The sequence below is a fragment of the Alligator mississippiensis genome, chromosome 1 (genome assembly GCF_030867095.1).
Source record: "Alligator mississippiensis isolate rAllMis1 chromosome 1, rAllMis1, whole genome shotgun sequence".
Taxonomy (NCBI): Eukaryota; Metazoa; Chordata; order Crocodylia; family Alligatoridae; genus Alligator; species Alligator mississippiensis.
The window spans coordinates 143,160,452-143,185,990 of NC_081824.1; the positions used below are offsets into that span (position 1 = coordinate 143,160,452).

The 25,539-nt window shown below is 42.8% G+C and overlaps 1 protein-coding gene across 1 annotated transcript; it reads right to left on the reverse strand.

The window, feature by feature from the left end:
• Positions 1-10,553: 10,553 nt before the first annotated feature.
• On the reverse strand, positions 10,554-21,086 carry TBXT (T-box transcription factor T). Its single transcript, XM_059714816.1, has 8 exons — positions 20,881-21,086; positions 20,085-20,349; positions 18,095-18,229; positions 17,299-17,360; positions 17,136-17,197; positions 15,635-15,811; positions 14,285-14,417; positions 10,554-12,679 (listed from the first exon to the last, which is right to left on the reverse strand). The coding sequence occupies exons 1-8, from the start codon at positions 21,084-21,086 to the stop codon at positions 12,412-12,414; spliced, it is 1,308 nt and encodes a 435-aa protein (XP_059570799.1). The 3' UTR covers positions 10,554-12,411.
• Positions 21,087-25,539: the final 4,453 nt, after the last annotated feature.

Sequence of the window (25,539 nt, forward strand, 5' to 3'; positions counted from 1 at the left end):
CACATGTACTTGGCATCTACTAGGCAATGAAAGCAAGCAACTTGCTTTTTCCCCCCCAGACTCAGCTGGTCCAATATTAGTTTGTTGTAGCAAGTCATATAGCTCATCCCAAAAGTATCCAGACCTCAATAATAATTAATATTTTCACACATGTTTATAAGTTTGTAGTATAATATGACATTGTGAGAGGCAATTACCTTTACTAGTCTTAACTCAGAGTAGGATGGCACCTTAAAGACTAACGTGTTCAGAAAGGTATGCCTACAAGGTTTTGCAACAGCCTACTTCACCAGTACTATGAATGGGCTCTAATGAAGTAGGATGTTACCTATGAAAATTTATGCCTTTCTGAATGAGTTAGTCTTTAAAAGGTACCACCCTGCTCTGCCTTCTCCGATGTGGTAGTGACGGTGGCAATTGTGAAATTCTGTGGAACTGCCTTCAATTGTCTTTCCACATGAAATTTTCATTTCCAATACACCAAAGCCACTTAATATTTTTCTTTTTTGCTTTAAATTTCTCCACTTACATTCTTGCTTCAAGGGTGTGGATTAGGGGAAAAAACTATTCTTTAGTTCACAAAAGAGTGTGCGTACTATTACCTTATAACTAGATATAGGCTGTTGGACATTCCCCACTGCCTTGTAACTCCTGTAGTAAATTTATATCTCTGGAGAGGTGGGGTGAGGGGAAAACAGAAACAGGATTTTTCACCTTTTTCTCTGCCTTAGCCTCTAAAATGCATATATTTCCACTGGTATAAGTGGAAACTTGTGTCTCCTATGCACAGTAATGAGCCAAGTCCCAAACATATGCCTCAAATGCCAACTAGAACTTCTGGTGCCATCCATGTAGCTCTGCTCTGACTCGATGCATCTGCTGACTGGGAGTATTGTAGAGTCCAAGTACTTGGAACTGAAACTTCACATCTATTTCTTTTTTTAATTTCACATTCCAGGTCAAATTAGCCAAATTGGTTCTGAAACCTATAGATTGAATAGAACTCAATTGTTCAAATTCATGTGGTGCTACCACTGGCAAGTATCCTCATTTCCAGGCTTTTCAGTCTGGGGCATCAGATATTTCCCAAGCCATGGTAGGCAACCTATATGCAGGCTGGAGGTCTTGGGGTTCAGATGCCCCTTGAGTGTCACTTGCCCTCAAACCAATGGGCCATAGGAAAGAGCTAGGGGGAAATCCCCCATTTCTGTAAAATAGGTGTCTAGCCAAGATGTCTCATAGGGGGACCTGCCCGCAGTGTAGGGACAAGTCTCCACCCTCTGCTACACACAGTCATTCAGAGGTCAGAAAGAAGGGGATCTTCCTTTCCAATCACAGCAGCAAACCACCTAGACTGATACCATAGTATCTCCCCTGCCAGGTAAGTTCATATCTGAAGGTAGTCAGGAAGCTATACTATCTAACAAAAAATTAAATCAAAACTTGAAACAGAAGGGACACTGAAGAGGTGTGGAACTCTTCACTTAGGGTGAGAGATCAAGATGGAAGGGAACCTAGGGGACTTGAAAAACCAAGATCTGTATGCCTTTGAGATATTCTATCTAAAAAGGGAATCTACTGCATTTTTGCCAACTGGACTGTATCCTGGATAAAAGAGTCTTAATAGAATAGAGCAAGTAAAGAGTACACCCTTCCCTTGAAAGAATTCTTCTGCTTTTAATTTTTGTCAAATGATCTATCCTTTAAAACTTTACAACAATCATGCTGGGCAACTGAATATAGTTCTAAATGATGCTCATTAAATCGTTTAGACTGATTTTAGTGCAAGGATGCATTCTAAGCATATTTCTAAGTGCTGTATTCAGAAAGAGTCTTTGCTTTCTAAATTACTTCTACTCTGTGTAGAAGAGAATTTTGTATCAAACAGTGGTATAAGTGTTACTTCTTTGGTGCAGGGTGTTGATTTTAGTAAAAGCAGTGAAAGGAGAGATGACAAGGGAAAAAAAAAGGTCAGCTGCAAGTCATAATCTGGAATACACACTGGCTATGTTTCAATGCATTTAAAAAAAACCAACTGGATGACGATTTGGAAATAAAGCCAAGCCAAGGATATCTTTATTTCAGAAATAAAGGGAGATGGTTTTGGAAAATGGACAGTCCGAGGGTCTGACTTCAGTACCCTTTCCTCTATGTATTTTTCCTTATGAGCAAATTTTTCTACGTAGGTGAGGAATGGCATTCATCTTCTGCCTGCCTCCTTTTTTTTTTTTTTTTTTTAAGTACACAGACAGTAGTTGAAGAAAGCCAGCAGGAACGTGATCCACACACACTTCAGCTGCTAGAAAACAGTAGCAACTAAACAGCCCTTGAAAAATTGTCTGTTAGAAGATTGAACTGATGTCTGTCTAAACCAGACCAAACCCTTACCAAAGAAGAAATAAAAGCAACAAGACTATACATATTGGGTGACTACTGATAGGAAGTGGATACATTCTGAAAGTTTAAGGAATTAGCTTGTTGAATTTTGTCTCTTCTTCTGTTTGTGGGTAGAGTGGCAGGTGCTTCAGTTTATTCATAATACAACATCTTATAAACTCTAAAAGGTCTATTGCAGAACACAGCAAGACATAATTACAACTGTATCCATTAAACAGGCAGTGCATTTTGTAAACATTTCTACAACACAACTGCCAGGAATTTAGTACGGCAGGACACATTTCCAAATGAAAGAGTCAAACAGATTTGAAGAGACACCCCGAATTCTGAATAGAGCCTGGTGACAGCCACCCTGGCTCTACAGGTAAGTGAAATCTGTGACAACGACAGAATGGGTACTCAACGAAAAAAATTACAAACACATTAATCCTACTTCAGTACCCTTTGACTGAAATGCCACTTTTGAGACAAGCCGACTTTGAAGTAAGAGATTTGACTTTGACAATTGACTTTGTCAATCAACCAGCAGTCCTCCCCTCCCTCCTATTAATTACCTCTTACATTCACTATCCCTTCTCCAGAATCTACAAAACATTTATCGATCTCCTTAATAAGCAGCAAGTTTCAGCTTTGCCCCTCATAACCCTCTGCTGTGGGGTATGCATAAATAAATTTTCAAAAGGAAAAATACCATTACTGGTTTTCACTTTTACGTTTACACTAAACAAGGCTATGGACTGTAGTTTAAGGCCCCATCGAAGTGAACACACTTGTATCTTTCCATCAACACACTGGCCTGCTACAAAGATAGCATACAAAGCCTGAAGAGAATGCACTGGCTGTTGAAACTGTACCCTGCATAAACCCATGCAGCTTCCCAAAATATTTCTTACCTGTTAACTGGAAAACTGTTCCGGGAAGAAAGGCTCTTTTATACAAACAGGTTCCTTACCTCTCACGCCACATCTCTTCAGGTTTGGTATCCAGGTCTATTAAGCCTGTTGAAAATTACCAGTCTGAGCGTTTGAGTAATTTCCTTAAATAATAATGTATCATGAATAACACACACTGGATTGGGGCTGATCCAACTTGTAGACAGAAAAATCCTGAATATTCCAGAGGAGTAAATCAATCAGAATTAACATTCTGCAGCCCCCAGACAGGACCCCATACAACTTACTCTCTTTTGCTGGATGTTCTTATTCGCCTTCTTCAGTAGGTGACCCCAAACGAGTTTGAACTCTCCTTCAGACTGGACATAAGCAGGGTTTGAATTATACTTTGACTCTTGGGGGTGAGAGGTCTGCAAAAATAATTAAACTAGTTCATTAATTAAGAGGTCCACCTAACTTAAGGAGCAGTCTGATTGGAGACCACCCAAGTTATGATTTTCAAATTTTACAGGAGGGCTCTCATGTCTTATGGGGGGGCTCAGTCCCCCAAACTCCTCTTTAATTCACACCCTGGACATAAGCCATGCTTTTCCAGGCATAGCTTTCTATTCTTCCCTCTTGTAACTAGCCCTCAAAAAGTTACTCAGCTGAGTAGAAGTAACAAGGCCCACTTGGGCCTGGCAGCTTAGCTGAACTACCAAAATAGGCTGGTACTCTCCCACAGCTGTTGATACTTCTCTCAAATAGGGAAGTAGGACTAGGGTTAGGTCTTTCCTCACATGGCTTTACAGCTTGTACCCACTGTTACAGGAACTTTCTCCTCCACTGTCACCAATCTGCTGCTGAGGGCTCCCCTGCTACTTCTATGTATATCCCTTTCCTCATAACTGCTGTTCTTTTAGAGAGGATGAATTAAGAAGAGTTCATCTTTTGTCTGCATGACTCCTCTCTTCCTTCCTCTGAAATAAAGATGTCTAGTTACGAAGAGGCCAAGAGCTGTGGGCTGTGAATCTTATAAAGTTCTGACCTTTTTGATAGAGCTGTTGTCCAGAAGTGGGATAGACCCCAAAACCCTTATCTGAGCCTTTTCTTGATCTGCATTAGAGGACTGGCTGTTTTAGACCAGAAACAATTGAAAAAGGAAGCAGGGGAATGCTAATTTATAGTTTGCATTTAGAATTAAACCTTGTGCTGTTGTTTTCCAAGGAGTAATTTTACTTAGGAATTACACAGATTGTAAGACTGTATTTTCTCCCATTATATTTACCATCTCAGAACAGAAATACTGAGAGAACATTTAACTTCAGATATTTGGAGATAGCCATTTTACAGCAGGAAATAGGGTGGCTTGCCCCCATCCAGAATGGTGCATACAATTCTAGTTACCCATCTGCAAGAAAGATAAACTTAAGCAGGTAAAGAGAAGAGCAAAAGCAGGCCTGTTTTCTAAGATGAATTAAGAAGACCTTGTTTTCTAAAATGAATTAAGTCTCTTTTTGTCTCCTCCCCTATGATAAAGTTGAGAAGCAAGATGATTGCTCTTAATTAATATAAGGGGAAAGGAAGTTAATGATCAAGGAAAGAAAAGAGGTAATTAAGCTAGAAGACAACGCTGAAACAAGCAATAAAAGGTTTAAGATAGCTATGAATACATTTAGTTTGCTACGTAACAAATTACAGCAATTTTCCTCACATGTACAAGGGCCCTATCCAGAGAAGGCAGTGGGGACAGTGCATGGGGTGCTGGAAGACCGGGCGTGCTCGAGAAAGCTCAGGTTTGGTGGGCTTCCAGTACCCCGTGCACCATCACCACCACCTTCTCCAGCTGCCAGCACACTCAGCTGCCCTCCTGCTGCCTTCCCAGGGTGGCCAGCCTGTTCCTGGGCGGTCCCAGGTGGTGGGAAGGCGGCAGGGAAAGTGCACCGGGCACTGGAAAACCCCCAAGCCCGGGCTTCACTGAATATGTCCGGACTTCCAGTGCCCTGTGCATGGTTGGATCCGGCGGGTGCTGCCTGTGAGCTGGGGCTGCATCCGCGCAGCTAGCACCCTCCCCAGGCAGCCCTTGCGGGGCATTGCCACCATAGATGGAAGCACCAGGACACCCACAGATCAGGCGCTGCTCGCCCCAGGGGCAGCTAGCATGGGCAGGTTTTTCTGAAGGTGGGCACAAGTGGCAAGGGGCCTGATCTTTTTTTTTTCCCCTCCCAGAGCCTGACTATATCTCCCATGGCTGGGGAGCTAGCTGCCAGCGGGTCGTGCAGCACTGGGGCTGTGGGGCACCCCAGTGCTGTGGTGGTGGCACCCCCTGGGCAGTACCCACTCGCTGGCACCCTGCCTGGGCAGTCCCAGGGGGGCTGCTGCTATGTAGGGAAGCACCATGGCCCCCCCTGCAGCTCAGGGCCTACTGGCAGCTCTCCCCCTGGGCACGGGAAAGGCAGGCAGGCTCCGAGAAAAAAAAAAGGGATCAGGCTCGTTACCACTTCTTTTTTTTCCTTCGGCAGAGCCTGCCCACTTGGTGGCGGGGGGCTCCAGTGCTTCGTTCTAGCTTTGAGTTGCCTGCATAGCTGTTTGAAATGCCTCAGGATCTATAATAATAACAGGCTTGTTCTGTCTGTCCGAAGCACTCTGGTTCTTTCAGTAAGCATTGAGATTGGCAGCAGAAACAACAAATTCCGATTTGTCTGTCTGTGCTCCAGACAGACAGACTAGGCCTATTATTATTATTATAGATTACCTGGAAGGTCTTTGATATAGAAGATACTTATCACAGAGACAATGTGAGTTCCTAATCAGTCCATCATATGACACAGGATGCTGGGACTTTCATTTTGCCTCACTTCTCTCTCAGGGACCCAGGTGGGATCTTAAAAGCAACCAGAGCTAAATAAGAGATCTTCTAAGGTGAGCAAAATTCTTTTCTTCACAGCGGCAGACCTCTAGAAAGTATCTGGCTGTGATTTTAAGAGAGTTTCTACTAGAGTTTCCATCTAGGAAGATGTGGGGCTTGTTTATTGCATTGTATAGGATGCAGTTCAAAAATAAGGACTGGTTATTGTTTTCTGCTTCCAAAATCAAAATGTAACATATGGGATTTTGAGAAGCCTGACTCTGTTCCATCATCCCATTCCCTAGTTTCAGTAGCTTGCTAACAGTTGCTCCTCCACCATGTGGAGGGGAGAGAGAGACAGACAAAAGAGCTCCCCAGACCTGTAAGCTTCTTCATTAACATGCCTTACAAATGCATTTGCCATATATGGCCATCAGGGTGAACCAAGGCAAGCGTTTTCCCAGGAAGGAAATGTCTGATCCCATGTTCTACAGCCATACAGAGTAGAGAAGATACCAACCCGCTTGGGACTGACAGCCATTTTTAAGGGGTGTGGACCAAAAGTCGAATAGAGTTTTCTGAGCCATTAACTGCTCTTTTTACAGGGAAAACAACATTATACTAATAGTCCAAAACAAAATACTGTGTACTAAAAGAAATTCTTGTTAAACCATGCTTTGGTGCACTGAATAGCTTGAACCAGCAACCAGAGTTCCCTAACCTATCATCTTTCTAGTCTGTGTCATCATAAGACTGAAGATAAAGATTCTTGATTCGTTACAGAGAAACCACACACTATCTGTAGGAGGGCTGAGATGAGTCTCACTACTTGGGGTTTCTGCAGAATTCAGAAATGTTTAGTGAATTAGTGACTTCTTGTTCCCTTCCCAAGACAGATGAACTCAGGGGCTGGCACAAGACAGTATGATCTATTGCTCTGCTATTGCGGACATAACTGTGAGAACATTCTCTCCAGATGAGTCAAACAGAATCCACGAAGGCTCAACTATTTGTAGTTACCCATGTTTGACCTCACAGCTCCCTTAGCAAACAGAGGGGTTAATGGCTTTGGAAGGTAAATGTAAACAAATAACAGCGAAACTGTTGGTGGCTTGTCGACAAATTATATGCAGTATCAATATGTTAATTATTTTGTACATCTAGAAGCCAGAGTAGGTGTAGAAGGATAGAATGCAAAATATTCAGCCAGTTCTCAGTCATCTTATGATTTGAAATTCAGTGTAATTTCTATTTAGCAGCATGAAAAGTGCTATTGGGAAGTAGAGAAGAAAAGGATACAAAAAGGAATAGGGAATATTAGCTTTAAATCCAAGTCCCAACATAAAACATGGCCATACAGTTCAATTAATTACTGCAATGTAAGAAGGCCCCAAATAAGACAGGTTAGCAAGAACAGTAAAGTAGATTAGTAGGGCATGTCCCCACAAACACCTCAAAGCCATTTAAGGCACCACAAACCTCACATGGTGCACGTGCACCTGTACACCATGCTAATCTGTAGTATGATGGGTTTTTTTGACACTGGGAGATCCTGGTGTCAAAAAAAAAAAAACAACACTAAAAACATGGCACAGTGCATGTGGCAGCAGCGTGTGCCACCAGAAGCTGGAGTCTGAGTGGCCAGAGCCATGCTCCAGCTGCCAGCCAGGCTCCAAGCAGCTGGCTCGGCACCTCTGCTGCCCTGAGAGGCACCCAGGACACCAGGTAAGGCTGCTGGGGCCAGCACAGGTGCTGCCCCCAGCCTCCCCTACCCACCCCACCTGGGTCCCTTTGCTGCATGCCAGACCACGAGTGCAGGGGCGTGCCTGGGGACACATAACAGCAGCACAAATATATGCCGCTATTTGTCCCATGGGAAATGTGCATCTCTACATATGTGCGCTTGTGGGAATGCACCTGTACTGTTTATAGATAGGTGCTTTGTAGTGACTAAGAACAGAGGTATTCTGCTTAAGTGGTCAAATAGTCAAAAGTTTAAATAGCAGGAGAAATTATCTGACAGAAAAATCTATTCTAATCAAAGAGCACAGAGTGCCCATGATTCCCATCTGATATAAAGAGTCATAACACACTGCTTTTAATAAGCAGATATCCTCTAGATCTTAAAAGGCATGAGCAACTTAAAATGGGTAATTTAAAACAAACTGAAGTTGGATTGTCCAAGTCAGACAAGAGCTGAATGCCCCCTTAAGTATCTTCCTGCCATTTTAAGATTTAAAATCTAGTTTTGTCCCTGGCTTATTTATCGGGCAAGTCCAGGGGCACAACATTTAATTGAAGAAATTGTGATATTACAGAATTCCCCAAATATTCATATTCAAGGGTTTGTCTTGTGCTATTAATTCTTTTACATTGATGTATTAATTTTTTAGGGTTTTGTAAATCTTATTTTATGTTTTGGGTCTCATGTGTGCATGGAAATTCCAGCAGCCACACTTATTCTTTTCACTCCAGGGCCAAAACCATCTTTGGAATTACAGCTGGAGCTGAAGTCTCAGCCCATAGTTTATCACAAAAGAGCTTCTCCTTGGGCACCTCAGACTCTTTGATGGAATATAGCTGTACTAGTTCACAAAAAAAGTCAGTTTAAATCAGAATGAAACCAAATATTTCCAGAAAACTGGAAATTGAGGAAAAAATATTAATTTTAGAAAGTTTCCAAACCAAAATGTGCTCCCCCTGACCAGGGTTGCTGAGAGAAACTGAAATTCTTTTGACTATAGCAGTGATGAATACTGACAAAAACGTTAGTATGATTCACCACCTTCCAGGGATGACAGGTCTGTGCCTCCATGGCAAGCTCACCATGCAAACTACCCTGAGCCAGGGACCCCACAACTTCATACTTGCAGGCATCTGCTGAAAATATCAATTTCAGTGAGCAGCTCCATGGTGGTGAACCTGGAAACCCTGAGAGTCCCCAGCAGTCTGCTTACCAGGGCTGCCCTCTAAGGCAACAGGCCCTGGAAGCATCAGGATTTAAACCAATTTGGGCAAAACTTTTCCAATCCAACTAACTCTATTCAGTAAGGATTTGAAGGTGTAATATTAGTATATGTTATCCAGTTCATTCCAACCAGTATCTTCTAAAACTGTAGTCAAGACAACTTGATTTTATTTCAGAACATGCTATACTGGTTGAATTAAAAATCTGGATTAGTCTTTTTAGCCTGCATGGTGAGGGAACTGCCATTGTATCCCTCTCCATCCCATTTTATCACTGTCCTGTGCAAGCTCCTGCTCCATTCACTTTCTCTATCCATGTTGCCTCTTCCTCCAGCTTCTCCTAATCCTTGACTTTCTCCTTTAATCCTTACACTCATACTCAACAGTTTTCCCCCTCCTCTCCTCATTTGCCACATTCAGTTGTCAGATCTATCTTCAAGACAGTTGGCAAGAGCACTACTAAAACAAGAGAGGTTCCCTGTCTCAAAGAAATCCCCTTTGCAGCACAGCTGCCCCAGTTTCTCTTTGCAGCATAAGTGCCTGGATTGTCAGATGTGATTTCTCTGACCTACATTCCACGCACCAGCTGTGTGCTTTCTCTGATAGACCAGAAAGAGTGAAAACTCAGCTGGACTTCAAGATCCAGAAAAAAGGTAGATCCAGGTCCTACTTTAAATGCATCTCTCTCCTTGTAACTTCCATTCCTCCTCTTTGCTGCATATCAGCAACTACAATCCCTTCACATCCCCTTAAAACATCGTACCTACAGCAATGGATCTGGGACCAAACAGCAACAATTAAGGTCAGACTGTGTCCAGTTTTACTCAGAGTGGCTGTAATATTATCTTTTGATGCACATGAACAGGCATATGTGCTTTCAAAACCAAGGCAGTTACACTTTCAGTTCTTCATTAGGTGCAAATATTATGTAGATTTTTTGCATTCTTTTGTATAAGAGGTATATTTCTTATTGCAAGTGTTTGTTTAAAGATATGTTTGATTTTCAAGGCTAAATGCAAGCCATCTGCCAAAATTTAAATTAAACTCTTTTACTTCAGTGGATGAGATTTCACTCTCAGAAAACACCATTTCCTTGCCAGCACTATGCTGCTCCCAATTTTGATCCTGTGCCTTCGTAGCTTTTAAGTGCTTACATTTCTATAGAACCTTCATGTCTAAAGGCTTAAAATTACCAGCTCATGGTCATGAGGAAGCCTCCCACATGCTCCACCACAGAGAATAACACTGTGCAGTGGGGTGTAAAATATAGTAATCTATACTGTATCATCTGGTTCTGGCCATTGCTGAATTGTCAGAGTTTTTTTTTCCTTCCCGTTTGTCAGTTTTATGTTCCCATCCGATAAAGATGCAAATTAGTTGTTCTATCAATGTATAAATTAAATGCACTTGTTGCCATAAATTGAAAACTAAATAGTCAGTTTATTATTAAAGAAACTTTACTACCTTTTTTCAATTTAACTTAACACTTTTGAAATGCAAATAAAAAACCAGCAATGACACACTTTGCTAACTTCTACAAAAGGATCTAAATAACAATGCACATACATCATTTACATGATTCACTTTCACAATAAAATAAGAGAGCTTAGGTCAATATTTACAATATTGACAGAGGTCATAGTCTGACAGCCAACTGAGGCTGGTGCTGTCTCTTGTTATTGGCTTGCTAGAATATCAAAGTCCAAATCCTGCAGTTGGATCTGCCTGGGCAAACCCCTTTACCTGACACAGAACCCCACAGATGTCATTGGGGCTTTGGGTGACATAAACCACATGGCTCCAGCTGCAGGATCAGTTCTTAAGAGACCAAAATGTAGCAAATATTTGTGTTTTCATCATTAAGCTGCCATTATAGCACCTGAACACACTTGGATTAAATATTTAATGCATCCCCTGACTTAGAATTCTACTTTCCAACTTGAGGCACTTCATTAATAAAGGCATTTATTTGTTATGGCTTACACAAGAAAATAGTCAAATTCCACCCTAGGATATGTGTTTGTTAAATTCAATGAGAGCAGCATGTACACATCCAAGAGCATATTTTGACCCAACATTTGGTGCTCATCTACAGGAGAAGATCAGGGCATGATAATTTACGTGAATCCTCAAGGTATGTTCTATTATGATCTAATCTTCTAGGGAAGACAAAGAGTCAGTGTACTTTAAGGCTTATATCTACAGCCCCATCCAAATTACTGACACTTGGGGTATCTCCATGTAGAATAACTTAACTACTTGAATCCAAACTATTTCAACATGCCATTGGGTGGCATGTCCCCCATATATGATTGTCTTAAGGTACACAGCATACTGACGGATTATATACATAGCTTAACATGTACAAAACAAGATCACATTCTAACAAATAATAAATATAGATCAGAGTACAAGACTAAACTAAAAATAAATTAGAAAGAACCTTTTGCTATTGACTTTCCTTTTTTCTCTCATTTAGGGCCCAGACCAAAGACCATAAATGTCAATGAAAGTTTCTCCATTGACTTCAAAGGGCTGTGGATAGGGCCCTTAATTAGATTACAGCTGTTTGAAATGCAGAAATTTAGCTAGCCTGACAGCTGTTTGTTATCTATATGACCAAACTTACCTTAAAAGGAGCATTTGAGGTAAAGACAATTAGACCAAAATTTTAATATTGCATTTATTAGGCAGAAAATAGTTCTTGCTGATTGTCTTTATCACTTAATTCAGCAGCAAGGAAATAAGAATACAACTAACTATAGGAACACCATGTATTCACAAGACAAATACGTATCAGTGCACACAGTTGTCCAAATTTTACTCTTTAAATAAATGTGGGTTGATTTGAGAATGACTAATTATGCACTTAATAAAAATTGTCTCAAGACTACAGCTAATCTCAAAACCAAAAAAGTTAACTGCATGTTGATATGAAGCAGCTTATTTGACAAAACTGTCAAGATGGCCAGGAAAAAAAATCCTCAGATCCAAATACCCCCAGAACACTGAGAACTGTGAAATCCAGGTCAGAATTAGTTGGTTTGGGCCATTTCTGCCAAACTGAAAAGGATTCAAATATATTTATTTATTTTTTTTAAAAGGGAGAGCAGTGAAATTTGCTATATGAGAATTGCACTCATAAGGTCCCTATGATGCAGTGTTTACTGTAAAAAGTATAACTCAGTTGCTCTACACCAAAGTAGTGCAGTACTTTGCCTGCAATTTGCTTCGCATCTCTCTTTTCCCCTCCCCGACACTTCATTGTGGATTCAGTATTAAGTTACTTAACAGCTAGAAAGTCTGTCTCAAACAGAAACTCTTGGTCTACATGGAGGGTGGTGTGACAGGAGTCCAGGTTGATGCTAGCCTTGCATGTGTTGAGGTATCATACTGGCTGTCAGGAATGTCTGTTGGTGTGCCGCTGTCAAACAATGGAGATCCTGAGGAGGAAGCCATGACGGAGTGAGGGAGGGGTGGGTAGTGCGCTGCAGAGCCACGCAAAAACTGGGAGCTCAGTCCATTGGACATCCCACTGGACTGCGATACCGGTGTGATGGTGCTGTTACTAACAGACCACAAGTTGGGATACTGACTGTAAGAGAGAAAAGAACTGCAAATAATATGGATTATTAATGACCCCAGCTTTTCCTGTCACCAAATAAGACGCATTACAGATTCTTCAAGTTCTTTGCAGAGTTTCCTGCCACTTCAGTAAAGTAGAGAAATCTTTTAAATTAAAGTTGCATATTATATACTGATGCTGCAATGGGTGTGCTATGAAAATAAGAATTGAGCCAAATCTTCCCAGCCACATGCCATCTTAAAAACATTGTTTTACCTTAGAGACAGAAATAAAAAAGGTTCATCTGTAAGATGTCTTTGCCGAGAATAAGTTTAACCTCTATTTAATATTTAGTTCTTACATAACATTTTTCACCCAAATTAACTGACAAAGGAATTCCTCCCCCCACAAAAAAGAAGGAAAAAAAAGATGCTGTTTTTTTAAAAGGAAGTATTTCTTCTAAAAAGTGGCCTGCATCTTAAAGTCCAGTAAAAAGCTCATGTATGCACTACAGATGCATCTTTATTTGATGTCTTTTTTTTTTAAGTTTCAAAATCATGAAGTTGGAGAGTGTCTTAAATAAATTCAAAGTAGCTTTCTATTCAACGGAATACAGTAAATAATATCCCCAGCTTATCCCCACAGGTATGGAGTCTAGGCACCAAAATTATGTGAATTGCCCAATGTTCCACTGCAAATCCTTGGCAGAGCTAAAAGAAGAACCCAGGTCTTTTATCTCTTAGTCCTGGGCCCTTGATTTGCTGGAATTTATGGCCTTTTGAATGCTTGGAAGAGCAGGAAGGAGAAAAAAATGATGTAATTTCAATTAACTTCTGGTCAGTAAAATAAGTATCTTGTACTTTATGTAAGTCCCATATACAATACATTATTAAATATAAATGAGAAATTTAACATTTCTCTAAGCAGTATTTTCTACAGTTCATGTATATTAATTAGCCAGCTATTTAGACTTCAGAGCTGAACTGTGAATTGCAAATTAAAATGATAATCAAATCCTGCCCCCACTGAAGTCAAAAGCAAAAATTTCACATACTTTTTCTGACTCCCCCAGTGGTTTTGTCTCCCGGGGACTGACTGCAATTTAACCCTCTACCATGACAAAGACAGCAAGTATCATCATAAATATAAAGAGAGGTGACACACCCATGAGTTCACATAAAGGCAGTAACAATGTGCTGTTACTTAAAGGGCCACTACCAGCTTGAATACACCTCCTTTTCTGAACCTTTTCAAAATCTATTATTGCTAAATAATAGGTTAAACAACACCTAAGAGTTTCTAGCTGAAAGCTAAAAAATAATCACCCCGTCTGATTTGTTTGCTTTATACATTTGACACCTTCTGCTGTCTAAACATTTTTATAGTTTCTCCTGTAGCATCAGTAATTTTTGCATAAGTATAAGGCATTTTAGTATTTAAGCAACCAAAATTAAAAAAGGCAGGCATAAATATAACAGAGTTCTGTTGAAACAGATGTGGTATATGAAATTACTTTTAACTGTTTAAAAACTAACTAGATTCAAGCTGATAGGGACCCTTTCCTCTCCTTTTTAATTAACAATATATTCTGATTTATAGATATTGGTGCTCCCCCACTTAAGGGCTAATTCCTACCTGCAGCTAGTGGATGTGCCGGTGCCATGACTCATGGGTAGCATACTTGTATGGGTGGGAACTCCTAGACTAGACCAATTGTCATGGGGTTGAAGCATGGAAAGGCAGGCAGAGGAATTATCAGCATAGGCTGCTGTGAAAGACAAGCATCCATTTAGTAAGCACATTAGTCATTGTACCAAACAACAATTCTCATTTTCAATTAAAAGTATGCTTTTTAAATACTACTTTGTATAAAAAAAAAAAAGTATACCAATTGTGCCAACTGTCAGTTCTGTTTTGGGGTTTCCCAGTAGCTCCTATACTATGCCACTAAATAAGCCACAGCATTTGGATTGCCAGTCCATACTTCACCTCCCAACTCCAGCAGATCCTGAAGGCAAAAATGCTCAGCTTTTGATTTAGGTGGCTCTGTAGTTTTCACATAGTTTACTTAGCTGTGGCATCAGAGGGCTCCAAAGGGAAACCCATCCAGTAATGTACTGCCAAAACACTGCTGAGGTCTACGAACTTAAAGAAAGGGGAGAGTCCTTTTATGATGATAGTGAAAGGAGTGGAAAACACAGGGAAGTTATGATTATGCTCATGGGATATTTTATTTTAAATTTACAAAGCCCATTTGAAGCTCAAGATGTAACAAAAAAAATCACTTGCACATTTTCGTCTTTAAAGCAGTATCCTGTAGGAACAGATATATTATGGGTAATATTTGCAACAATTTAATGACCACCTTGCCGATAAGCCTATGTAATATTCTATCACTTTAAAATATTAATTTAAAAAACATATTTTGCTTTTCATGAAATTTTACTGGATGGAAGGCAAATAAACAAACAGAGACAAGCTCTTAATAGGAAAGGAAAGTATAGTTAACAATTCCCTCCTTTCTGTTCACAAAAGTGCAGCTGGATACTTTCAACACAAAAGCTGACTCGGAACCCTTTAGCTTACGTAACTCTTACATTGTCTTTATGCCCCCAAAACCTTAAGAAAGGTATATTATTGCATTTGTAAATTAATTAATTAATTAAATACTCTCTATTCTTATAATCAACCTGAATTTAAACTGACAGCTAAAATTATTAAAGTACTTCCCTTAATAACTTGCACTGTTTTGTTCTACACTAGCACACAGGGACATTATGAGCACAATATTATCTAGTAGCACTGGATGCACTATTTTACTTTTCCATTGTTAAGAAACTGGAGAAACTTATTTTACTTTTCACTCTTTCCTTTTAGTGGTGTCACAAAACCTCAGCACAAAGCAAGCTAAATTCTAGTTTTAGGAGCACTCTGGATTTAAATTCTTTCCAATCATTAAATAGTTGCAGTGTAATAAAGACTTACTTGGAGAGTTGTTTCTATGGGCATATGGATTGGGGTAAGGGGCAGAACGGTGATTCCTCAGCGATGAGTACCTTTCACAACTGTGAGCAGGAGAGAGTGATAAAGGCGATCCAAACTGAGGGTGAGAGCTGGTAGGGGGGCACAATGTCCCAGTTCCAGGAATAAGCCAACCACCTACTGTGAAAGAGAATCTTTTCAGAACACAGGTACATGATGACATAGGATGACTGGGAAATGTTGAGTACTTTGCAAACTAACAGTCTAGAATGAAATAACAGAGCTGGTCAGTAGTGCAGGTTTGTGAAAAAAAACAAAAAACATGTCACAGAAACAAGTTAGCTGTGACATTCCATTTGAAAGAAAAATTGGGGGTAAAAAGATTTTAGAAAGGTCAATAAAATCTGGTTCCTGCAGAACTCTATTAAATAATGTTATTAAAGTCTCCTTCTCCCTGCATCTTAAGAAGGATCCTGTCAAAACAACACATATTTAAAAACAGATTTTGTTTGTCATACTTATGATACTAATGAAATCAAGACAGAAAATTTTATAAAATCTTCCAGTAGTGTAAGAGTGATATAACCATGATTGACCAGAAATGGTGAGGCAAGGACTTTGTTAAAGACCTAATGAAGACCATCTTGCATTCAAAAGCTTGTCCCAACCTACATAGCTGGTCCAATACAAGGTATCACCCTAAGACATCTTTGCCTCTTGCATAAAATCTTGCACCACTTAGGCTGTGCATGTGCATTTTGCATTGAATTAATTTTGGAAAATTAAACTTTACTAGCTAGTTTAATCATCTGTTTCTACTTTCTCTTTTTTTTGGTTCTCAGGGTATACAGTTATTTCCAACACTGCTGGGGAGCATGTGTAAAAAGAAAATAGTTTATTTGAAATACAAATAAAACCTAGTTATGTTACAACTTGTAATAGTTCTCTTATTCAAGTCCTGGCCTTAAAAGTTTTTCTTGACAATTTTCCCTAAAATATTTCAATTTAAAAACTTTTAAAATAATGACATTTTACCCATCTAAAAACAAAAATCTATTTTAACTGTGGCTTTCAATTAATATACTAAAAACTAAACTGATAATTTATTTTCAAAACCTTTCTACTGTCATATGAAATTAAACAGCCTTTCCATTAATTTCTGTCAACAGGTTTCCTTATATCCAAGACCCATTGCCTTATAGAAAATTAATGTAATGCTTCACTTTAAAATTTGTAAAAGTATTAATGCATGTAAATACAATACATAGCATAGAAGCTGAAACATGCATAACTAGTACAAAACAATAACTGTGAGAATCAATGACAATTATACCGAATCCGTGGAATGAGTTAGTGTGTGTCTTCCAACAAGTATTTGTGTCTGAATTTTAGTGAAATACAATATAGTACCAAACTGGAACAGAAGCGGACCGTGTAAAGATAAGATGAAAGATAACAAACATTTGAAACTTGGATATTTAAACACAAAGGAAATCAAACATACATTGTGAATACCCAGACTGCTGATTGTCTCCCACTTCATCCATCATGTCCTTGTGATCACTCCTGTGAAAGCAAACCCGTTTTATTAGTCAAAGAAAATGACCTGAAAGGACTCAGATTTTTTTCTGCAAGCTGTACAATTGGGTTTATTCAGGAATTCTTACCTTTCTTTAGCATCAAGGAAAGCCTTTGCAAATGGATTATATTTAATTTTTAAAGCTGTGATCTAAAAACCAAAAACAACAAAATGCTTCATTTGCACATTACCATTCAATATCACATAGAATTAAAGGACTCAATCCTGTTTTTCTGAAATCAGGATGCTTTACCATTGATTTCAGGGCAAATGATTAAGGCTATACTGTGGATATACATAGAACTCATCCAATCATCTCTAATGTTAACAGTAGGCTTGAAATTATTCTACAAAAATGTTACAGACATCCATAACCATTTTCTATCTAAGTTACCTCGGCTTATTAAGGAAAACACATAAGAAAGGGGGCACACTAAATATTTTCAGGTTTTGAACAATAATAAATCGAAAGTAGGAAGGGCTCAGTAACTTGGATGTTAATTATTCTTACATTTCTACATTTTAGTTATTTGAAACTAAGGTCCAGTTCTGAAAATACCATTTCTGGTGATTTTGTGTACTTTAAAATGGAGAGTTTATTCTTACATTTAAAGGCAGATTCAGTATGTTCCAAAGAATCTTTACTTTTACAATAAAATTAGAGCCTGTATGAGACAATCATCTTTAGGGAATGACTGTTACTGTTTTTCAATATGGCTTTATAGTTATCCAAGTCCAAATAAATGTGCTTCACATTCACCTTAAAATAAACACACACAGAACAGAAAAATGTAAGATGACAAATATTTTATTCCAGGAACTTGCACTTTGCTCCTTCCAAGAATCTAGAGCACTCGAAGGTTTCTTTCCCCCTCTATACATACCTCTTCATTCTGATAAGCCGTCACAGCTATAAACTGGGTCTCTGGGAAAGAGTGACTGGTGATCATTCGCTGAGGGCCACCAACTCTCACTATATGAATCCTAGGCTCATACTTATGCAAGGAGTTCAACATGATCTGTGAATATATGGCATCAGTTTCAGAGTGATGTTGTAGCCTTGATAGTCCAGAAATTATATGAGTCAAGGATTTCTTACGGTGATAACTTTAATTATTCTTCCTCGGGTGCCGTATACTGTGAGAAACAAGGATTTCTTAGGGTGATGTGTTTTATTGGACTTTATCTTTTAATGAGACCCGAGAAAGAATGTCTTGGATTCAGAAGTTAACTATATAACTTTATCCCTGCTACACAGTTGGTCCAATAAAAAAAAAAACACCCTAAGAAATCCTTGCCTCTCACAACTTACAGCAGCACAGATAAGCACTGGCACCATGGGATGCCAATTCCTGCAATTACAGACACTTTCTGATTTCAGTCATTAACCTTTTTTTCCAGTAATGGAGGAAAAAAGTCAGATATCAGTAAATTCTAAATGTGAAGTCTGACAGAAGACATTTCAATGTGTTAGGCTGAAGTCAAGTAGACGGCAGGGTAATTTGCACGATATATATCTATATCTATATGCTCTTAACACAGAACCCTCACAGTCACCTTAGGACATAACACAGCATCCCTAACTGTGGGAAGATTAACATAAGTGATGATATGCACACATATACATCTTTGCTTATATGTGTATATATACACACCAACATACATACACATATACAGACGCACACATATATATAAATATATACACACACATATATATTATGTATACGTGTGTGTGGTTTATATATCCCTATATTCTGTCTATATCTATATATATAGTTCAGCACCCCTAGTTTATAGATATAGGCATGTCCCATGTCCCAAGGTGAATGTGAGGGTTCTGTGTTAGGAGCTCACACACACACACATTAGTTTTTTTTCTCTCTCTCCCTATACACACACACACACACACACACACACACACACATATATCACAAGATATATCTATGTATCTATATCTCTATAGAGATATAGATATATCTATATAGCACGAGCTTATATATACATATATCTATAGATATGTCTAGATCTATAGATATAACTAGATCTAGAGCTAAATGCATTTAGCTCTATCTATAGATAGATCTAGAGCTAGATCGTTCTAGTTTGTGCTAGATCCTAGCACAAGCTTTCCTGAGCAGAAGTGGCTCTCTAAACTTTCTGGCTAGCCTACATGGTACAAATCTATGCTGCCTTCTCCAAGAAGTTGAAGTTAAGCAAGTCAGCTATCCAACCAAGCAGGATGTGCCAGGCTGTTCGGCAGGGCAGACAGCTTCCAGGAGGCAGCAGCCAGGAGAGCAAAGAGGCCCCTTATGGACTAACTAAACCAAGAGAGACTGAAGCTTCTCTGTGTTGTCAGAGGCTGCAACAGAGAACAGACCCAAGGTGCCCTGAGTTGGATGGAGGTGGTAGCCAAGGGGCCCACGTGGGAAGGAGAGGCTGGACTGGCAGAGGTGGCTGCAGGGTGGGGGCTTGATTCAGTCCAGCAAGCCTGTTGCTTTTCTAGGGCTGGCAGGCAACTTCTACCCAGTGCAGTCATGAGCCTCCCTGAAAGAGGGGGCCCACTGAGACAGTAACACCTAGTTCCCTGTGACAGAACAACAGAGAAGGGGGCAGGGAACGAGCTCACAGGCCAAAAGCAATGCAGCCTGCCAGCGCCCCTGGCCCCCAACCAGGCCAAGGAGCCAGCAAATGCTGCTGAGGAAGACTGCTCAGAGCTGTGCAAGTCCCTGGGGGTCCCCAGCCAGAGCCTCCTTCCTGGTGACACAGAGGCCGACCAGCAGGAGGCTGCTGAGAGGGGAGAGGGAACCTCCCGCCCTGCCTTCCCCTTCCTGCCAGCGCCTGCACAGAGCCATGGGGGGCAAGAAGGGGGCTCACCTGCCCACCGCCGTTGAGTTTGTTGGTGAGCTTGACTTTGCTGAAGGAGACAGGCGCCTTCATCCAGTGCGCGCCAAAGTTGGGTGAATCAGGGTGGATGTAGACGCAGCTGGGCGCCTGCGGCTCGGGCTTGCCGCCTGGCACCCACTCACCGTTCACGTACTTCCAGCGGTGCCCATCGGCCGCCGCAAAGTCCAGCAGGAAGGAGTACATGGCATGCGGGTCCAGGCCGGCCACGCTCACCTTCAGCACCGGGAACATCCGCCTGCGCGGGTCACACGCGGGGAGACAGGCACGCTGGCCACTGGCCCCACGTGTACCCACCCCTACCCTGCATGTGCACTCCCCCCCGCATATGCACACACCCCAGCATGTACACACCCCCATGTATACACCCTGCTGCCTCTGAGTTCACACTCCCATGTACACACACCCCTGTGTGTACCCCTCCTGTGTGCACACCCACCCCCAACACGTGGACATACACCATCTGCTGCGTGTCCAAACCACCCCTGCGTGTGGACACCCCCTCCGCATATGCAGCCCCTCATGTGTACACCCCACCCCTGCGTATGCACGCCCCCTAACGTGTGCGCACCCCTACTGCGTGTACACATCCCCCTGCATGCCCACCTCCCCACGTGTGCATCCCAACCCTCTGCGTGTGCACGCTCCCCCCATATGTGCACTCCCCCCACATGTGCACCCCCCCTACGTGTGCACATCCCACCCCAGCAGGTGTGCACTCTCCTCCCCCGTGTGCAGCCCCCGGCCGGGGGGCCCGCGCCGGCCCTACCTGCCGTTCTTGGTGACGATCATCTCGTTGGTGAGCTCCTTGAAGCGCAGCCACAGCTCGGCCTCCTCCAGCGTGACGCGCAGCTCCCGCTCCGTGGGGTCGCCCTTCTCGCTGCCCGCCTGCAGCTCGTGCTCCACGGCGCTCAGCAGGTGGTCCACGCGGTACTGCAGGCTCTTGCCCGCGCCCTCCGCGCCCGGGGACCCCATCCCGCCCGCCCGCCCGCCCGCCCCGGCGCTCCCGCTCCGCTCCCGGCGCTCCGAGCCCTGGCGTGGGGGCAGAGCGGAGCTCGCGTCATAAATACCCCCTGTGACATCACTGCCCGCCGGGGGGCGCCCGGATTGGAGCGCGGCCCCTTTGATGTGTCCGCGCGACCGCGCCATTGGTGCCCCGGGGCAGCCTGTGATGTTCATGGGGGGGTGGGGGGAGCGCGGCTATTTTATGCAAATCGGCTCCCAAATGTTTGCACCTCCATCAAAGCCGCCGGGGCCGCGGGGAAATGGCCCATCTCGGCCGCAGCCCCTTGGCCCCCTCACGCCCCCGGCTGCCTTGCACACGCCAGGCTTGGCAGGGAGACCCTCCCGCCGCAGGGAAGTGGGCAAAGACCCCTAACAAGCGCAAACGCCCCGTGAGGGAATGGCCCCAAGCTGCAGCCAGGGAAGGTGCGGTTGGGTATGAGGAGAAACGCGCGCCAGGAAGGGAGGGAAGCGCTGGGAGAGCGGCTGTAGAGGCTCCATCCTTGGGCGAGGGGGTTAAGCCCTGGGTAGATAAAGCCTTGCCTGGGATGATCTAGTTGCAGCAAGGGAGGTTTAAAGTGGATATTAGGAAAAACTCTCCCAGTAGGAGGATGGCAGCACTGGGACAGGTTACCCTGAGAGACGGTGGCACCTTCATCCCTGGAGGTTTTGAAGACCCGGCTTGACAGAGCTTTGGCTGGGATGATGTACTTGGGGCTGGTCCTGCTTGGGTGGGACTGGATCAGTGGTTCTCAACCTGTGGGTCGCGACCCAAAAGTGGGTGGCAAGACTACAGGAAAGGCTCGGGAACAAACTTGAAAAAGTCCTTCGTAAACTCACCTCTTCCATGGGGTACAACGCACACTGCAATGTGATAGCCGCCACTGCCACGTCAATGTAATCTAGAAACAACTCGGGTCCCAACCCTGCAAACCTTTAAGCATGATGTTTACAGAGGGGCTGAGACTCTAGTGATCCGTGCCCCGTAGGGTTCTTCAGGAGCCAGAGTGTAAATTCAAATGTTGTCTTTCTAATGGAGTCTCCTTTAAAGGAGAAAAACGTGGGAAACCGGGGCTTTTCCCTTGCAGGCTAGCAGAGTTCCACCCCGCCCAGGCCCCACACACCCACCACCTGCCCCACACACACTGGGGGGCTGGGGCCTGGGGGCAGCAGGTCAGGAGTGAGGGGCACTGGCTGGGGACTGCCCATCCATGTTTACAAATGGGTCCTGGTACAAAAAAGGTTGAGAACCACTGCTCTAGATCCCTCCTTAGGTCCCTTCCAACCCTCATTTTCTAGGACTCTAATCTAGTTGCACTGGTCCTGCTTGGAGCAGGGGTCGGACTATATCAGTGGTTCTCAACCTTTTTGGTACCATTTGGAAACATGGATGGCTAGTCCTTACCCAGTAAATCATTAGAGTAGAAAACACACAAGTATTTTGACCCCAAGTTAAAATCACAAGTCAAAGCAGCTCAACAGTCTTAATTTTAAAGACAGAAATCAGTATCAACAGGAAAACTTTAACAACAATATCATCATGTGTCCCTGCATTACTCCCAAGTGACATCCACATTTTTCCGTGCTTGTTCGCAACCCTTTCATATATTCTTGCGACCCACAGGTTGAGAAACACTGGACTCGGTGACCTCATGAGGTCCCTTCCAGCCCTCATTTTCTATGATGCTATGAACCGACCACAAAGAGTTTCTAGGAAATACAATCTATTCAGCTAGTGCTTCTTTAGACCATCTCATTAAACTCTTGCCTTCCCACAACCTGCAGGTTAACGCCCTATAAACCCACCGCCTTTGGAAGGGCTGAGTTATGCCTGTGATGGCTAAACCAGGCTGCTCATAAGTATGACAAAGAGACCCAGTTTCAGAGCCAGCATTGTCTCAAAGCTTAACCATAGAAAATCAAGGTTGGGAGGGAAGGGACCTCAAGTCATCTAGTCCAGTGGTTCTCAATCTTTTTTTGTAAACATCAATGGCCTGTCCCAACCCAGTGCCCCTCACTCCCCGCCTGCTTCCCCCTGCCCTCAGCCCCAGCCTCCCAGTATGTGGGGCCTGACAGGGGGCAAGCAGCCCCTTGCAGGTGGCAACACTGCCAGCCTGCAAGGGAAAAACCCCGGTTCCCCATGTTTTTCTCCTGTAAAAGAGAATCCAGTTTGAAAGTTTATTGCTCCTTTTTTTAAAGTGTGTCCCCAACCCTTTCCTATATTCTTGCCACCCACTTTTGGGTCGGGACCTATGGGTTGAGAAAGGCTGATCTAGTCCAGCCTAGTGAAGAGGCAGAAGGGAAGAGTTTCTTCCACCTGGCTCCACAATGTCAGACTCGATCTCCCTTATAACCAGAGGGAAATGCTGCTGGGAAAAGGACTTGAAGCGAAAAAGCTGTGTCCTCAGAGTTTCTGTGGCCCAGAGGGAGGGAAGGGAGATGTTTGAAGCATACTGGTCTCCTAATGCTTTTAATGGTTTGACTGCTCAGGAGCTGTTTGACTGCTTAGGAGCGGTCTGTGGTGTGAGGGGACAGTTTATTACCTTTCTGTGAGAATCTCTGGGTGGAGGGTGAGGGGGAGAGAGGTGACAATGAGCAGGAAATAGTTCAATGGGGTCTCTTTAAACAATAACAATCTCTTTAAACAGGAGTAAAAAGGGGGGTGAGGTGGGGGGAAGCAAAGCAGTGCCAAAAAATACAGATTTCACCAAAATAAAATAAAATAAAATAGGGAATTTGTAGTTTCAACCATTATTATGGTTCCGGTGAGTGTTTGCGAAGGTTTCCTTTTCTAAGAAAAGTTTCTGTGCCAATGGCAGTGTGTGGGAAGCAGCAAGTTGAGGTGGGTGCTGAGCCCGGAGACGTCTCTTCCCAAGGAGTTAATATTGCCCACGTGCAATATGATTGCCCACTTTTAGGCGCACATCCGGCGGGCGCACACCTGGCCAGCAGAGCGGAGCGGGCCACCCCAGGCACTTTTCAGCCGCATCAGATGCTCCTGTCTTGGAAATCAAGCCCCGTCTAGCAAGGCACAAGGAGATAGAGTCTCTTCCAGTACCCATCTCTTTGGGAGCGGGGGGAGGTGATGTGTTTGTTGCTTCGTTTGGTTTCTCACTGGAGAGCAAACTTTTTCTTCCTTAGACGGAAATAGACTAAAGACCTTGCCCCACCGCGCCTTTGCTACGTGTCGGTGATTTAAACACCCTTGGGGATGCAGCCCTGCCGGAGCGCATCTGGACCACTTTTGATGGGAGCGATGGTCTCTCTCCCGGGTTTTCCCGAGAGGAGGCACCCAGGCATCCTTCTCCCCGGTCCTTCCACCGCCAGGATCCTCACCTGCTCCTTTTACTTGAGATGCTCCACAGAAAGCAGACCTCCCCCTACCCCCCACAGGCAAAAAGCAAGGGCACTCAGACTCGGGGCATTTCTACACAGCTGCCGTCCACGTCCAACCGGGAAGAGCCGGTTTCCAAACGCGGAGACTTGCAGGATCTTATTGCAACGCCACAGACCCCTGAATCCTAGCATAGCTTTAACACTGTCCCAGAAGCAGGGGATCTCCTTTCGAGCCCGCTCCCCACGCACAGCCTCATTTTAAATCCAGAGGTCCAGGGCAGGAGAAACTTCCTTCCCGGCTCGGGTTCACCTACAAATTAGTATTTTTAAGCACAAGCAAGTAACAAAGAGTCCTGCGGGATGGAAGGGACGAGTCTGTGCTGGTGGTGGACTGGTACTGATCAGCTATTAAAACGTTTTTAAAAAGAGCGTTGCCACTGGGTATCCAGAGTTAAATGATTGCTAAGGCGGCGATTTGTTCACTTTATTTGTATATAGGCATTTTAAAGAAGCGCGGTACAGGCTAGGAAAGCTGAAAAACCATAGACAACATAAAGGCTTTCTCCCTTATTTTTCCCCGGTGCGTTTAGTTTCACGAGAAGTCACGGCTTTATTCAAAGGGAAAAGAGATAGATAGATAGATAGATAGATAGATAGATAGATAGATAGATAGATAGATAGATAGAAAGAACTCGTTTCTGTAGATATATAGATATAGAAACGGGATCTATCTATCTATCTATCTATCTATCTATCTATCTATCTATCTATCTATCTATCTATCTATCTATCTATCTATTATTTTGTGTGTTCCATTTTTATCATCTTTGCTTTTAGTGAGTGGCTCCCCACTAACTCCAAAGAACTAATGACTATCCCAAGAGGCAGCTGACAGTTTTCAAACACATCTTCCCGGATTTCAGTTAAAAAAAAAAAAAAGATTAGCAGGGGGGGAGGCATTAAAAAAACCCACAAACAAACCCTGAGGAAGGGCACTTGATATCCGAACGTTTGTCCAACATCTCTCCCAACTATATGGTTGGTCCAATACAAGAGATCACAAAAAACCAACCCCCCCCCCCCCCCAAAA

Excerpts from the sequence above, each read along its gene's own strand:
- TBXT (XM_059714816.1), bottom strand. The coding sequence starts at position 21,086 with ATGGGGTCCCCGGGCGCGGAGGGCGCGGGCAAGAGCCTGCAGTACCGC. Across the intron at positions 18,230-20,084 it reads AACTCAACGGCGGTGGGCAG|ATCATGTTGAACTCCTTGCA; the intron begins GTGAGCCCCCTT and ends ATATATTCACAG. Across the intron at positions 15,812-17,135 it reads GCAGTCTGGGTATTCACAAT|TAGGTGGTTGGCTTATTCCT; the intron begins GTATGTTTGATT and ends TCTCTTTCACAG.